The sequence below is a fragment of the Lytechinus variegatus genome, chromosome 3 (assembly GCF_018143015.1).
Source record: "Lytechinus variegatus isolate NC3 chromosome 3, Lvar_3.0, whole genome shotgun sequence".
Lineage (NCBI taxonomy): Eukaryota > Metazoa > Echinodermata > Echinoidea > Temnopleuroida > Toxopneustidae > Lytechinus > Lytechinus variegatus.
Genome location: NC_054742.1, coordinates 62903860 through 62921448, shown reverse-complemented (window position 1 = coordinate 62921448; position 17589 = coordinate 62903860). Strand labels below are relative to the sequence as shown.

At 35.0% G+C, this 17589-nt stretch overlaps 1 protein-coding gene across 1 annotated transcript in view; it reads right to left on the bottom strand.

Annotated features, from left to right (window-relative positions):
• Nucleotides 1-15843, bottom strand: part of LOC121411616 (vacuolar protein sorting-associated protein 13C-like) — a 104465-nt gene extending 88622 nt beyond the window's left edge. The window contains exons 1-2 of the mRNA XM_041604425.1: nt 15642-15843; nt 6384-6427 (exon numbers count right to left, since the gene is read on the bottom strand). Coding sequence (XP_041460359.1) covers nt 6384-6427; nt 15642-15741 — 144 coding nt within the window. The 5' untranslated portion in view covers nt 15742-15843. The remainder of the gene's footprint in view (nt 1-6383; nt 6428-15641) is intronic.
• Nucleotides 15844-17589: the final 1746 nt, after the last annotated feature.

Here is a 17589-nt window from a genome sequence, read left to right as displayed (position 1 = left end):
GTGTGTACCAAATGCAGGACCAAATGTTTCTTGTGTACAAAGATTTGTGACATTTTCAGTTTCTGTACATATGTTGAATAAAACATTGAATTCAAAACTTTCAATAAATGAACATTTACACTTAATCACCATCTGGTCCTAACCCTAAAGTAAAGGCAAACAACAATAACTCTACTACTCCCCACCCCCCCCCCCCCCCTCCTAATACAGATTATTTCTTGTATTGTCCTCAGGGTTTTCAAATCCTAATATGCAGTAATCTATGCAAGAGGCGGCTAATCAAGAAACTTATTTTGAAATTCATCCTTGAGTACAATACATACAGACAACAAGTGAGTGCTTTCACACGAGAATTTGAACCCAAAGTGAAATCAAATAATTTAATTGGAGAGGACCTTAGCCTCTCATTTCCTGCTTGTTTGCTACAAATCACGCTTCCTGAGATATCAAGTTAGTAACCAATACCATTCACCACGATAACCACCAATGTAAGGCAGAATAATTTTCAGTTCACCCTCTTGTGTGAAAAGCCCTCTGTGTCTGGCCTAGTAGTACTCATGAGGTCAATGGAGCACAGCCTGTCTACTGGACCCTACACATCTAATTAGCTACCATTCCCAGGCACTGTTTCCTGTCCCAGGGGCCATTTATCCTAGCCCAGGCTGACCTCTTCAATTTTCTTCCTCACTTCTGCTCAATGGTCAATATAATCATGGATCTGTGTGGGTTATTTTATAAGAATTTTTTTGTAAAACAACAAATTTCAATCCACCTTGTGGGTCATTAACCCATTGTGCTAGAGAGATTGACCCCCCCCCTACCTCTAAAGTAAATGGCTCAAATGAATACTGTACCCAATTTAATATTGAAATAAAAATATACATTAATTTAAAAAAAAAGAAGGACCTTTGAGGTCTGGTAAAGTTCTTGAAGTAGGTATTATTACGCACAGTACATGTATGTCATATTGTGAATAGGCAGATATGCCTATGGATGCCATTTGGAAAAATGTTTGAATACATGAGATCAGATGACCATTCAAGAACTTTTAATGGACAAAGCAAAAGCAGGACTGACAACTTGTGAAGACATGAATCATAACCTTAAGGTAAATCTAGAAAATTCACTGACATGGTTAAGGAATGATCTCCAAAATTAAGAACTGTTTAATCACAAGCCACATTCAAACATTAAGGTTGACTTGACTTCTCTATTCATCACACAGCGTCCTACATACATGTATATATATATTTTTTTTTGGGGGGGGGTTCAAGCAATACTTTTTTTCTATTAAATTGAATTCATATACATGCATCTAATGTCATACAGTGGCTAGACGGCCTTCATTATGGATGATGGATGAACGATCAACCAAAACCACAAAGCAGGAGGCCAAACATGCTTTCACCATGACTTCAACAATCTGTCATCACCAGTATCACTGACAGTGACAGTGCCAACATCAATAAAGGGACATGTGCCACTTGTAACTCATTATCATCAAGTACACCACTGTAACAGAAAGAATTGGTTGCAAATCTCAGTAGGGGACCTGTTTTATAAAGAAGTTTTATGATAAATTTGCCATGATAGGTCTTAAAGATTGATTTTGATTGGCAACTGAGCCCTAGGTATTTTGTTACCATGGTATACTTTACATTTACAGTATACATACCATACCCAACCATAACTGCAAATCTTTTGTAAAAAAAAAAAATAAAAAAATATATTTATATGTGTATATTTGAGGGTCTCTGGTTAAATTCAATAATTCAATATTGTAATAAATAAGTAATCATTAATTCATGACCAAAAGTCATCAAAGAATTCAGAATAATATATTGATATATTCACAAGATGGATGGTGGATGAACGATCAACCAAAATCACAAAGCAGGAGGCCAAACATGCTTTCACCATGTTTTTACTCTTTAATTTTGCTATTTGTAATGTATTAAAGAGAAATGCCAGTAGTTGCAGTAAACACTGATTTCATGAGAAAGTCTTTAAATCCAGGCTTAATTGTCAGTATATCATCGAGAATCTAGATCTGGTACAGTTACATTAAACTGAGCTTTGTGAAATCTTGAAATCTACGCTGAAAAATGTTCACACTGAAAATCACTAACACAGATAGGAACACGTGGGACAGTGTATTATTATTGCTGGAATAAAGACCAGACGGAAGTGACCGAATCCGCGCTTGTTTTGCTTATTTCTCAGCAATTGCACAATTTCTTCAAGAATCCTTTGGCACATATTTTTTATTCATATAAACAGACACTTGGGTGGTCATTATATTAGATTCTGTAAAAAGTCATTTTGAGATCGTTACCAATACTGGAATTTATCTATTAATGTATCATGGTGACCCCTTTTATAAGCATCGCTTCTGCGGGGTCTCCGAACCATCTATTTGGGTTATTTTTTCTGATAACTTTGTCAATACTGTATATTGTACTGTTTTTTTTATCCTTCTGATGGTTGAATAAATAAATGAATTGAAATAAATGAAAGACTTCTCTCTGACTGTGGGACCAATTTTGAATTTCATTTTATTATTTTGGGGAAAACCCAGCTGTATGAATCAACTTTAGATTGTTTTAAAAACAGGATTCTTAAAGGTCACATTTTCATTCAGTATTGGAGTTAGCCTCTATTCATGTATTTCATTCACAGGTCTATCATGATTTGGAATATCTCTACCAATACAAGACTCACGAGGTGCAAGATGTTCATGAGTATCATCTTTAATCTTGAAAACATTCCAACTTCATCCTTTGACTGAGAGGCTCAGTGATGTCAGCCATGACCACGTTCCTAAATCGTTACCAGTACCAATGTTCTCATAGCGAGCACAGCATGTTTCAATAATCTGGCACATATTTGCTTGCCAGACAAGGTATGACCATGGAGTAGCAGGTCCATGGTATAAGCAACTCCCTGATATAACCAGCAGCGAACACACTATAATTCATGATACCAATTGTCTACATGTGTACATCAATAGCTGTAAACACGTAACTCATAAAAGCAACTTCATACATGTAGGCAGGCCTACATATCAGAATAATACTGTGAGTATTTTCCCCTGAATATAGGTAGGCCTACATTTCAATTTTCATTTGGCACGTCAACATTGAGGACTGCTTCCTTATTGATATCAATTTAAAACATTGTGCATGTTATATCCTCTCTGTATCTACTATCAAAATTGAGAAATAGTAATTAATATCAGTTTTCTTGTTGTCCCAAATCTAGGATGACCTGCGCTTCTTTTCACATACAAGGCTTTAATATACATATGACATTCACACAAGCCAACTCCCCATGCCATTTTAGCCATTCGCAATACATGTACGCATCACATAAAATCTGTAAATTATTTCTGTAGCCTCTCGACTATGTACAGTACATATTTGCATGTTCCACAGAATGTCATACTTTACACATAATACAAGCTCAATAGTATCTCCCAAAAAAATAATTAAAATGCATTATCAAAGTCAAAAGGGTACAATAACTATGATTCATATAGATCAATACATTTTCCTGATTGCAATATGTTTGTTACTACACACTTGATGTTACTACAAGCCTGCCTGTTAGTTTGTACATGCACAATGAAACTTGCTTTCCTTTTTGTAAACAATAAAAATACTGTTAAGCTATTATATAGGAACAAGAATGCTACAAGATTTTGGCCTAAAGATGTACAACAGACATACATGTATTTTTACCCAACCCTTTTTCTATACACAAGTACTAAACCAATACGGTAATCATAAAATGCAATCATTATGATGCCCATGTTGAACTTCAGTACACTCTAGTCTGCAAGTATAGACCTTAATTGAGCAATACAAGTATATTTGGCCTTGAAAGACACCTATATGCTTTTCACAATAGGCGGTTTCAAACCGCCTCGATCACAAGAATCCCCGTTAAATTACGAGAACTTTTAAGGCTAAAAAATACCCGTTAATTATTCCTGCATTCACACCGCCCCGAAACACATCCTTCGGGATAAGTTCCCGAAGTTACGAGCATGCGCAGTGTGGTCTGATAAGCAGGCAAGGCGGGAGATTCAAAATCTCTAGCCCAGCAGCCACCCACGCCGCCGCGCCCAACGACACGCTGGGATAAAAGTTCCCGTAATTTGCTTTCACATCGCCAAAATACCTGCGACCTTGGAAAAATCCCCACGAAAGTTCTCGTAATTTCGCCAAGTACCTACTATTTAGCGGGTATTTTCTTTCGGGGAGATTACGCGTAGTTTGCTTTCACATTACCAAAATACCTGGTATTTTCTGATCGGGGTAAATTTCCCTATCAGAGAATACCTGGAACTGGCGAACTTCGAGGCGGTCTGAAACCACCTATTGCACTTTTTTTCCTTAACCCCAGGAAATTAGTGGGGCTGAGGGGGGGGGGTCTTAGCCCCACCAATTTCCCGGAGTTAGGCTTAGCCCACTTTGTTTTCACACTATGTTTAGCAAAGTGGGCTAGCACGGTAAATAGTACGGTACTATCTGGCCCTGCAAAAAAGCAGGGTTAGCCGGCTTATTGTGGTGCTACATGTAGCACCATTATTGCGGAGCTCAGAGATGCAGTGTGAAAACGAAACAGGGCTAAGGAAAGTGAGGCTAAGCAAAAGCCAATCACAGAAGTCGAATTGCACGTTAATCACGCTCTGTATGGTAAAATCATCAATATTCATGAGCTGAGGGATAGTCCGGGTTAAGGCATTAACCCTGGCTGAGCAGATAGTATGGGGTTAAGGATAGTCCGGGGTTAAGGATAGTTTGGGGTTAAGGAAATGTAGTGTGAAAAGCATACTAGTCAAATGCCTGTTTCATGCTAGGAAGTCTCCAAGCACAGACTCAAGTTCAACATCTTATCAAATTATACTGTGTCTAGGGCGGAGTCTAGACTCTAACCCTCTATCTGGTAGGAGCAGTAAATCACTGTATCTACATGTATATGTAGTCTCCAAACTCAGACTCTGCATTATGCACTGTGGGTTTGTGCCTGCAGACTAGTATATGGTAATAGCCCAGGCATAAACAATTCCCTTGGATTTCTCTTTAAAGGACAAGTCCACCCCCAAAAAAATTTTATTTGAATAAAAAGAGAAAAATTCTACAAGCATAACACTGAAAATTTCATCAAAATCGGATGTAAAATAAGAAAGTTATGGCATTTTAAAGTTTCGCTTATTTTCAACAAAATAGTTATATGAACGAGCCAGTTACATCCAAATGAGAGGTTGATGACATCACTCACTCATTATTTCTTTTGTATTTTATTATATGAAATATTGTTGTTTTCTCGTCATTGTCATGTGAAATAAAGTTTCATTCCTCCCTGAACACGTGGAATTCCACTATTTTAACATTTTGTGCTTCAGGCAAGAAGGTCCCAATCGTCAAATTCGTAAAAATTGAAATATTGTATAATTCAAACAATAAAAAACAAAAGAAATAGTGAGTGAGTGACATCATCGACTCTCTCATTTGGATGTAACTGGCTCGTTCATATAACTATTTTGTTGGAAATAAGCGAAACTTTGAAATGTCATAACTTTCTTGTTTTACATTCGATTTTGATGAAATTTTCTATACAAAAGAAAGTTAGTGAGTGACATCATCGACTCTCTCATTTGGATGTAACTGGCTCGTTCATATAACTATTTTGTTGAAAATAAGCGAAACTTTGAAATGTCATAACTTTCTTGTTTTACATCCGATTTTGATGAAATTTTCAGCATTGTGCTTGTCTGATTTTTCTCTATTGATTCAAATCAACATTTTTCTGAGGTGGACTTGACCTTTAATAATCAACTATTCAGACCTCTATTACAGCCTGGAATCTAACACTCTTTGTGTCATACATTCAAACCAGGGATAGCTCTGGATATCAGTTGTACGGAGATACTGAAAGGTCTCAAGACCCTGGATTAGCGTTGTTATTGATTTTTTCCCCCTCAATAATGTGTACTCGACTACTGGCTACATTTATACGTGTATGTACTGTATGAACACGAGCTGTAAACTGCCAGCATAAAGCCAAGTATTATTCCCTTTTTTGCTGTTTAACCTAAATGTAGCAGCCCTGTTCAGGGCATGCAAAAACAGACTTGTTATGAATTTGAACGTGTGATGTACAATGATGCAATTATCATATTCTGAGCAAGTAGACATACAGTAAAACAAATTAGCGTGATATATACATGTACATGATATGTTAAAAATACTATCATAGATGCTTATAACATTAAAGATATCCAAGAAGAATTAAGATATTTAGCATCTGAATGTCTGATTTGTTGTTAATTCATTGAAATTATAATGAAATGAAGAATAATGAAAGATCATAATTACCAGAGCACCTTCCTTCACAAATAGGTTTTGAAGAACAACATCACCTACAGAAAGAAAATAAAAGAAAATGAGAATCTCATTAGTAAATGATGTGAGTGGTGTGTATAAGCAAGTAGCCAAGTTTAATGGGGGGGGCATAAAAAAAGAGTTAAAAAACACACTCTTGATCATTCACCCTACCTGTACAGTATCAAGGATGTTACCTGCAGTACACTTATCTTCTCAAAGAAGAATTTTGCTTCTACCATTACCACTTTTTCCCCCAATGTTAACAAACTCTATCATTCTTTCCAATGCTCTATACTTTCCATTGTATGTATGTAGGCCATCATGTGATTTCCAATTCTATTATGATTCAAGGTCTATTAATTGGCCCATTACAGCCCACTACCTGTGTGTAATTATTCATCTCCGCATGTAGGCTTTAATTGGAAACATATCTGTACAATAAATACACATTTGAGGCCTTTTCTGTGCTTATAGTCTATAACGTTTTTAATTTTTAGTATTCTTTCATATTTATGCATGTATTTCATATATCCAAAGGTGTGGCAACAGCTCAAGCATCTGCTTATATATTGTCATACCACTGCATGTCTGCAACCTTGTAAATGATATTAATTATACATTAGGTAAAATTTAATGTATTCAATTGTGTGATGGTCACACTAAACATTGTCATGACATGCAGAAAGGAATAAATAAATAATAATAAATAACGTGCATTTAATTACTCATGTCTGGCAGTCTGTAGTGCACTGTACAGCTAACCCTCCATTCATTCTAAAGTACAGTATTAACTGACATGTAATATGACACCTGGTATCTTCACCAAATGGCATTTCATATGTTTGATATTCCATAATGATTATAAACCGACATGTACATATAAACATCTTTGTAGGAATATTAAACCTAATAATCTTTGTATGAATGCAACAAGGTACTGGTACCCTGTAGGTATCTCAATGCCTGGCTTGAACTGAGCGAACCCTGGGGAAAATAATCATCTATAATACTGTATATGTGTAGGAGTAAATATGAATGGTTTTCAATCTTTTTTTATATTCATATGATGGATAATCCACACCCACACAACAGCCTCAACAAAAGATGACAGATTGGTTGCTTATAATAAACATCCATGCATGTTAAGTTTTCATTTTCTCTATGAATATGGACAAGAAATAGGACATGATGCTAATTCAGCTCACATAATTCAATTACCTCAATGTTAGATTTAACTTCAACGTTAAAGGGCCTTCGTGTATATACCAAACATTTTTACCCTCTGATAGTGCTGTTGTCACTTGTTTCGTCATAACACCTTCAGGACGGCATTGCAAATTTAGGCTCTACATATACATGTATGGCCACAATATTTACATTCTATATTAGTACCAGTAAAAAATGATGTAAATTTACAAATCACATGATTATTGAGAAAAAATATGTTTGCTAATTAATTGCTACCACATAGTAACACAAGTTTTCTTCGTCCCTTTCCCCTCCAAAGGTTTGAAATATTGATTTCTGCAACCACCAAGTTCCCAGTGCAGTCTACTGTGTTTATATAGAACTCATCAAAAACCTTTTGATCTGGATTAGTGTACACTCCAGTGCACTCGAAGTGTAGCACAAGGTCATGATCAGCAGCTTGTTAGGGCCGTCTGCACCATCCCGAGTTTTCAAATTAGCGCGCTATTTCTGATCTGGCAAATTATCCCGATCTGAACAATCTCGAGATTATTTGCAATGGAGACGCAATTATCGCGCTAGTTCGTAGGATTAATCTCCAGGTAGCAATCCAAAGTCAACTTGGGATTATTTGCAAAATAGCGCGCTAATTTGTAGGTGCAGACGCACTCAGGATTATTCAATCACAGCGTCAGACCATGATACATCGATGCCTCGCTCAAGCAGGAATTGCTCTTCTTGCAATGGTGGAGACGGGTTTCTTGAATCTCGATATTAATCGCGAAGACGGCCGATCGGGCTAAAATCTCGAGATTGAGCAAACTCGGGATGGTTCGGAACCGCCTATAATGATCAAGAGGTGTATTTACATCAACTTGGCCAGAAAAAAATATACATGCAGTTAGATCTTTTAGTAACAGGGCAATTCCATAAAATAATCAATCTTTATGTACATTCGTCCAACCCCCATTTTTCTTCAATCTTACTTCACTTCATTAACTGACCAAGTCATGGTCCTTTGAGAACATTACAGACTGTCAAAAGAACAAGAAATCAGAGACAGAAAATTTCATGAAGGTCCCACATATAGGGAGTCGGATGTACATATTTTGTGGAATTGCCCAACAGTGAGAATGTACACCAGGCTGCCATACGTACACGTGTACGGATATGTAGCCAGACTTTAATATTTATGTGTACAAAGGATGAGCATTCGTCTTGCTGTATGTATGTCAAGGTGTCTTATCATTTGCTTTCACACAGCAAAAATCACAAGATGCACAGTCCCAGCAAAATGTCTCCTAATATTGAAATGAATTAATCTCCTAACATTGCAAGCATTTTTGTTTTGGGGAGTATTACAGGTTACCACATTTACTTTCAGATAGGCGAAAAATAGATATTTTCTGATCAGGGTAGAATGGGCCACAAGGAGTATGATTGATGTAGCTCAGCCAATGATGCACAATTTTTCTGAGGGGGTTGCTATTTATCACAAATATTTGATAAGCCCCCCCCCCAAAAAAAAGTTCATAAGTCGTTTTCATTGGGTGCACCTGCATCTTCTGCCCCCCCCCCCCTCCGGATTAACGCCCGCTAGTTGCATTTCATCACGTAAACAATGATCAATGATATCACTTTTTTATGAACCAAATAATGACAATGCATACTTTGCATAGGTATTTGTCATATTTAGATAATGGTGATAGTCTACATTATGGCATTACTGGCTTTCCAAAGTCAAGATTGATTTGATCGATATCACACTCCTTTGCAAAACAGGGGCCTGATTCCGGAGAAAAACCCAGGTATTTTATACAATCAGGCCGGTGTAAATATGCATGAAGAATACGAGACAGGGATGAACATCTGCTCAGTCCATTCATAGACATAATGGTACAGTGTATTTGCAGGGAATAGCATTTCCTTACAGACAGTGGTAGCCTATACAGGCCTGACAGAGATTAACCTTTCTTCCTATTTGGGTCAGCTTAGGAAGTACATGTATCTCAATCAAAGATTGAAGTGCTCATTAAATTTATGTTACATACATGTATACATTAATTTTCATTTGTTGGCAGTCTAATATCAACAAGGAGACAAAGGCTTATGGACTTATCAACCACAACTATGGAAAGCCAGCAATCCTAATGTATCTAAAATCCATATGCCTATCAAAATATGAGGATACATCATTGTCTTGACAATTCAGTATGCTCCTCTGTTTACAAATGGACATTGATGTATAATTCATAAATGAAAAATAATGACATTAAATTTCCATAGTTGAAGTTGATCAGGGGCCCGTCTTACAAACAGTTGCGATTGATCCGATCAATCTCAACTATTGACGGCCAGCAACGTCAATTTTCAAAATGTTTTCGAGATATGATTTAAATACATAAATTCATTGTTTTCTTGACAATTTGGTGTGTTTGCCTTTGTTTACAAAGGACATTTTGAAAGTTTTATGTAGAAAAAAATTATGAGACTGAAGGATTTCCATACAATTACGATTGATTGGATCAATGGTAACTCTTTGTAAGATGGGGCCCATGAAGGAATAGATGTAGATTCATGATTACATTATATAGAACCATTTCTATAAAGCAAAGATATGCAATATTTTAGTCATTCTTGTTGTGCCAAGCTGTTGGATATTAAAATATTGACATAAAGTGGCATCCACAATCACATTCAAAGGCACCATACAGTAGTGACAGTATACAAAATTAGTAGAGCGGGGAGTTCAATCAAATCTTCTCATTTCATTTCATTTTATTGATCTCAATGGAATGAATGCATTTTAGAAAATCATCATTTCAATGAATATCAAGGCAAACATGAGGAGGCAAAAGATTAAAGAATTTCATTCCTATTCACATCAGATAGGAAAAAGCAAATAAAGCATCAGCCTCAACCCACACATCTGTATCAATTCTTTCATATTATATTTGTTCAAGAGCAGGCTAACACAGAAAAATGAAAAATAGAGGGAGGTGGGAATGATTTCTCGCAAAGAGACAATATTACATTGCAAATAGTGAAGGAATGCATTATAAAAAAAAAATGCTGCCTCACAGAAATGGATCGACAAAGAGCAAATTGTTGTGAAATTATTCGATTGACAATTTTACATCAATTTTACATCAATTTTGGGTGTAGGGGGTGGTATTAACGGCATCTTATCTCTATGAACGATTTGAATACTATACCCTGCACATAGCAAAGGACTAAATGTACATGCAGAACTGTAAGCCTACAATAATAATAATAATCATTAGACTTATATCGCGCCAAATCCACTCTGTAGACTGCTCAAGGCGCTGTTTAGGAAATTATAAGAGAAATCGAGAATTGAAGAAAAAAATTTTAAGGTATTGCTTGAACGTTTCAGAGGTCAAGCGCTATTTGATGTGTTTTCAGGGAGGCTATATTCCATAACTTGGAGGATGAGTGAACAAATGATCTTTCCCCCCAGGTTTTGGAAACTTTAGGGGTAACAAGAAAATTGGAAGAGGAGGAACGCAAGGATCTTGAAGGGGTATAACTTTTGATCAGCGAAATGAGGTACTGAGGAGAAGAGCCATGGACACAGAGGAAATAAATTAATTAAATATATATATGAATATAATATACATAATATATATCAAAAATAAATTAATTTGTTTCAATACAATGCAGACAACTACAGCATTTAATCTGACTTCTTTATCAGATCTCCTCATAGAAAAGATTGAAGTTTGATGCTCCAAATTTCTGAACCATGGCCCAATATTCTCCCTTAACCAAAATCACGGTACATGTATCAGTTTTTAAATTAACATTAGACTAACTAACTTGGGGAATACTTAATATGAGTTTATATCATGGGTGGGGTGATTGTGTCTTGCCCATCCCCAGGGTCCCCACCCCCAACAGAAAATAAAGCTTTGGGGGGCAGTTCTTTTCTACAGATATCTCTGCTTCGGCTATTTTCTCATTCTATGAGAGTCATCCTGAAATTGTTTACAAATTCAATATACATACATCTAACAACAATAATAATAATAAAGAAAAAATATGTTGGTGAGGTCACTTCGTTGAGTTAAGGTACAATTTGAATAAGACAGTTTTAATTTAAGGGCCATTTTGAATTTGTCAACTGAATCAATTGTTTTCAAGGAATTTGGATTTTGTTCAATAAAACAGGGGCTGCATTAGCAAATGAATGGTTACTATATACATGTGTATGTTTTTTGTTGCTATTGGAGGAACGATTAATTAATTCTTACTTTGTGAACGAAGATGATGTGTTGGCATGTAGACAGTAAGTAAATCATTTATGAAGGAGCAAGTTCATAGAAACATCTAGTTTATCAAAACATTCAGCTCCATTGGTTCATGTGCACTTTTTAAATTATTGGTTTATGAATTTAATTTTGATGCATTTTTTTTCAGAAACATGGACTGAAATCGGAAAATCATAAATGAAATCAAGATTATAAAGGAATGCAATTCTGTATGATGGCAATTCTATCTTTCCCATTTTTTTTTTGCAGTGGCATGTTTGTATTATGAAATACCAGTAATATATAGATTCAATATAGTTCTATTCTATACATAAACAATACAAGAAAAATAAATGTTTTATATCTAAGCGTTAAAAAACAAAATGCAATGATTATAAATACCGGATATTTTGCAATTTTTCTTATATGCCTAGTTGCATGCGGTATAAAAGGCATGATCGCATTGGTCAGATCATGACAAGAGGATGAGATCTACTGCATATTGATCAATAAGATCACGTATTGCATTCAAATCATTTATGCGTTAACATTTAAAGTAGTGTGAATCTATTAAAGTCAAACTTTACTCTTTGTGAAACACCTCCCTTTTCTCTGAGACAAAAAGAAATATAAATGACACATTTATCTGACAAGGTTCGAAAGAAAAAGAAAATGGAATAGAAGTTGCCATCATCTCAGATTAATAGTGATTGATCAGAACATGTTTAAAATTGTTTTTCGTTACTAACGAGTTACAATAAATTTTGCATAATTTCGTAGAAATGTCAGAAATGAAGTTGTATCCCATTTAGATCTACATGATTTAGGGCTAGATCTTTTAAAAGGAAAGTAGAAAGCTCTGGGGCGAAAGTTTCATTTTTTTGTGGTACACGCACATGAATGGGACGCAATTCCTGGCTCCGTTGAGAGTAAGCATAGTAAATTGATTGTTACTCTCTAGGAGCCTCCTGGATAGGCTAACTTACTTTAGTAAGATCCTAAGACTAATACCCCTTTCATAAACCCAATTATGTGGCTAATAGCATTACTCTTAGGCGGCTTATTGGAGGCTAGGTTTAAGAAAAGGGTATAAGTCTATGGAGACCAACTTTCTTTGTTTCTGGCTTTTATCTAGGCCTTTTTGCTGTATTTTTGAATAAAAAATATTGATTTTGAATAATTACTATTACAATAATAAATATTTACAATCAATATATATATTTTTTCATTTGATAAAAAACGTTTTTAATCTATAAATTTTTCTTCAAAACGGCACTTGGTAATACAGCTCATCGAAGCTACGTATGTGTACGTCATATCGGAGCGGGTTCAAGGGTCAAGCCTATTGACTCGCAGTGTTTACATTATGGATACATGACATCGGTCTGGTAAGAAATCTCTAATTTTTCTTATTTTGGGGGGGGGGGAAAAAACTATCATACCTTTATACGCATTAGGTGCATAAAGGTATGCATATTATTCAAATTTTGGTCTATGTATGGACCACTATTTCTAATGTTAAATATGAATGGAATTCCCTTCTGGATACAATCTTTTCCACCCTGGTAGAGCCTGCCTTGTCTAGGCTCAGTGATCAACTGACATTATCAAAAATCATTAAAAAAAAGAAGCATCAAAGTCTAGAAATGAATCACAGTTGCTTTGCCACAAATATGGAAACAGAGAAACCTTACGTTAAGAGGGAAAATTTTAATATTAAAATCGTTTATTATGTCGAAAATAATTTATACAAGTTCTTTCTTGTCCTAAAGAAATAGTAAAGGAGCTCGATAAATTATTTTTTGATTTCGTATGGAAAGGACGACCCGCAAAGGTGAAACAGACTAATGTAGTTAGCACAATAGAGGAAGGTGGACTAAATATGTTAGACATTGAAACAAAAGTCGCGTCGTTGAATTTATTTTGGCTTTGTAAATATTTGAGTGATGAGTTAAACCCTGGATGTAAATGTATGTTTGATTACTGATTTCAGCAACTGGGTGGTATAAAAGTTATTATGAATTGTAAATACAACATTAAGAACAAATGTTTTTTTGAAAACAGGATGCCTTATTTCTATTATAACTTGATATCAACGTTTTTCTTATTAAAAAGGTATAACTATTCAAGAAACATTCAAGCAGATATACAGCATAATTATCACAAAGAAATGATTTGGCTAAATAAAGACATCTTATACAAAGGGAAAATTTTATTTTATATGAATTGGATAAACTCTGATATTTTGTTCATGGGGGATTTAATGGATGATAAGTGTTTTCTATCTATAGATAAGATTAGTGCAAAAATAGTAGTTAAGGATGGAAGGTGGTACAGTCAATATACTCCTATAAGACACGCTATTCATTTATGTTGCAACATGTCTTTTTTTCTAGCACAAGTTTATTGCAAAAGAAGTATTCAGAATTTAGATTCAATGTTGATGTAGTATTATTTCATTAAGTAAATTGACAGCTAGGAAAATATATTATGAATTGATCAAAGTAAAAACCGAAGAATCTAGAGCAGAGGAATTTTGGAGTAATACATTAGTATTTGACTGTTTACCAGTTTGGATAGATGTCTGTTTTTTAAGTTAAAGTTTGTTAAGGACAATGTATTGGTCAATTTTAATTTTAAGTTCATGTATGATATTTTGGCAACACCAGCTAACCTTTTTAAATGGAAATTAAAAGGAAATGATCAATGTTTTTACTGTGATCAAAAAGGTGATTGCAGTCATATGTTTTTCTCTTGTAACATAATGATAATATTTTGGAAAAAAAGTTGAAGAAAATGTACAGAAATATATTTTGCCAAATTTTCATTTCCAGCCATGTCATATACTATCATGAATTTCATTTAGATCAAAAGAAAAAATGATGTAGATATAATTTTGAATTATGCTTTATATAATATTTATGTTTCGCTGGAAAAGAATCTAAAAGGAAAATAATGATTCAAAGGCTGTTTAATATATTGTTTTACCTATTAAGATATCGTTTACAGATAGAAGAAAATGTGAAATCCAGAAAACCATGTATTTCCCTCCAGAAATGGAGGCAAATGTTAGCACTGTGAATATATTTTGATGAATAAAGAAGACCAGCAATGGTTATTTTACAAAAAAATAAATAATAAAAAATATGATCACTGAGTCCTCTAGGCTAGTCCAGCCGATCAATTTTAAAAAGTCATTTGGAAAAAATTTACAAGCGAAGTTTCATTAATTTTTAGCACAAAATGCTTGGAAATCTTATAAAGAACAAAATAGAAGATGATTACAAGTAATGAATTCATATTTTTAGTGTAATCCACAGACAAAAAAGAAGGCTTCAAAAAGATAAAGTGTCCAGACACCCGACCCCCCATCCTACCTGTCGTCTGGTCCCCTTCTAACAAAGAGTTACGATTGATTCAATCAATCATAACTCTATGGAAATCCATCAGTGTAATAATTTTTTCTACAGGAAATTGTGAAATGTCTTTGTTAACAAAGAAAAACACACCAAATTGTCAAGAAATCAATGAATTTCTTATACGGTACCGAACTTATTAAGAATTTTTTTTTCAACAAACATGCATTTTATATGTTGACTTTGCTGGCTTTCCATAGTTGCGATTGATCAGATCAATCACAAATCTTTGTAAGACGGGGCCCAGGACGTCTCCGACTTTTCTCTGCTCTGGCTGCCGCCCGCCGGCCTCTTCTCTGCCCGGCCCTGGATTGGAGTTGGAAGATCGACATGATCGACATCCGAAGGGATAAAACTATAAACAGACAACTTACCGGACCAAATGCCAAGTTTCAGCTGTGAAGCGTCCAAATTCTCGACGTAAGGACCAAGGAACCTATTTAGGAGATCTGCAACAAGGGATTCGAACACCATTTTGATGCTGAATACTTGTTTTCAGAAGGAAAACAGGAATATCATGCGTCAGTCTTCGAAAACCACAGCAGACACAACAACAAAATTGATTAACCTAACTTTTTCAATAAATCCGAGAGGGGGCGCTAATCCAGACTCAAGAACAAGTATCGCTAGCAGAGCGCGACGTCGTTCATTTTTTGAGGGGGAGGAAGCGGGGGAGGAAGGCGAAGAAGAGGAGGAAGAAGAAAAAGGATAAGTAGGAGGAGGAGAAAAAAAAGAAGAAGAAGGAGAAGAGGAAGAGGAGGAAGAGGAAGAAGATCAGAGAAGAAGAAGAAGATGAAGAAGAAGAAGGAGAAGAGGAAGAAGAAGAAGAAGAAGAAGAAAGAAGAAAAGAAAATATGATATGATCATAAAAAAACACTCACACGCACACATTATATATGTATATATAAAACTTGTAATCATTCGAATTCTTTTATTGTGTAAAACAAATTATGTTATGGTATCTTTAAAAACATGAATCCTATTTTCCTTTCCATCCGTTTCCTATTATTTCCTTTGCACTTTTTTCTTGGTCATGATTTCTTTATTTGTGGGGGGAGCATCCCTGAGCCCCCGTCCATCTGTATGGCACTGTTTAAAGGCACCATAAACCTTTGTAGCACACAATGAAATGATTTTGAAAAGAAAAGCATGCTCTCCCATATATACTCCGGTTGAAAACAAATGTTGTTTTTTGCTTACAGATTCAAAGCTAAAAGAGAACATATTAAAACGAAACAATTCAAGCAAATAATTAGATTTCAAAAGGAATTTTGACCGCATAATTAGAAAATTATGGCAAAGATATAATTAAGAGGAAGTCTGCTGATTAGAAAAAAGTCCGATCATCATATTTTTCATTTTATGCCATTTTGGCGCAATCCTCATTTTTAATCCCAGACAAAAACATTCTGTGTTCGCTCAAGCATGAACAAAACTAAATCTTTTTAATGGCATTTGAAAGATAAGGCTTTAGAGCACCTATTAACACCAAAATATAGACATCATAATTTGATTTTTTTTTAGACTTGACTTTTCAAATCCATCCCGGTTTTTGATACGCACTGTATATAAGCCTAAATCTTTAATTTATATATAGATAGATGAATAAATAAATGAATAAATATAAAATTTATATATATATATATATATATATATATTTATATACAAAAATCTATGATTTTATTTTTACGGCATTTACTATACCTTTTATGACTAGGTTTGATTTTGTTCGGCAAATTATATGATATACAGTCTGGCATGCATAAATGAAAAATGAATGGTTAGAACAAAAAGAGATTACCATGGGGAGAATGAGGAAGCACGGGCTGATGGAAAAGAGAGGATATGGAATAGACCAGTTCGTAGTTATTTTAATTTCTTTCATTATGATAGGCAGATTTCAAAGCAAGATATTACGTAAGCTTGCCTTACATAGCAGGATGAAGAAATTGAATAGACCAGGGGGGCGTTTCATCAATATTTTCGTCCGACAAGTTGTCAGATCTGACAACTTTCCTGGATTCTGATTGGTTGAGAAGCACTGTTACTATAGTAACTGTCGGATAAAACAGGACTTGTCGGATAAAACGTCTGACAAGTCCGGCTTTCATGAAACGCTCCCCAGGTGGACCAATGAACACTTTATGGAGGTATATGTTGCATTCCTACTTTGAATTATTGCTGCATATCAGCGTGTGCACAATGTATACCTGGCAAACTGTGAAATACCAGTCGTTCGTGGACGTATTTTTTTGTGGATGTAAATTGATACCACTATTCAAAAGAATATATGAATAATCAAGACATAAAAGTTGGTGCCTA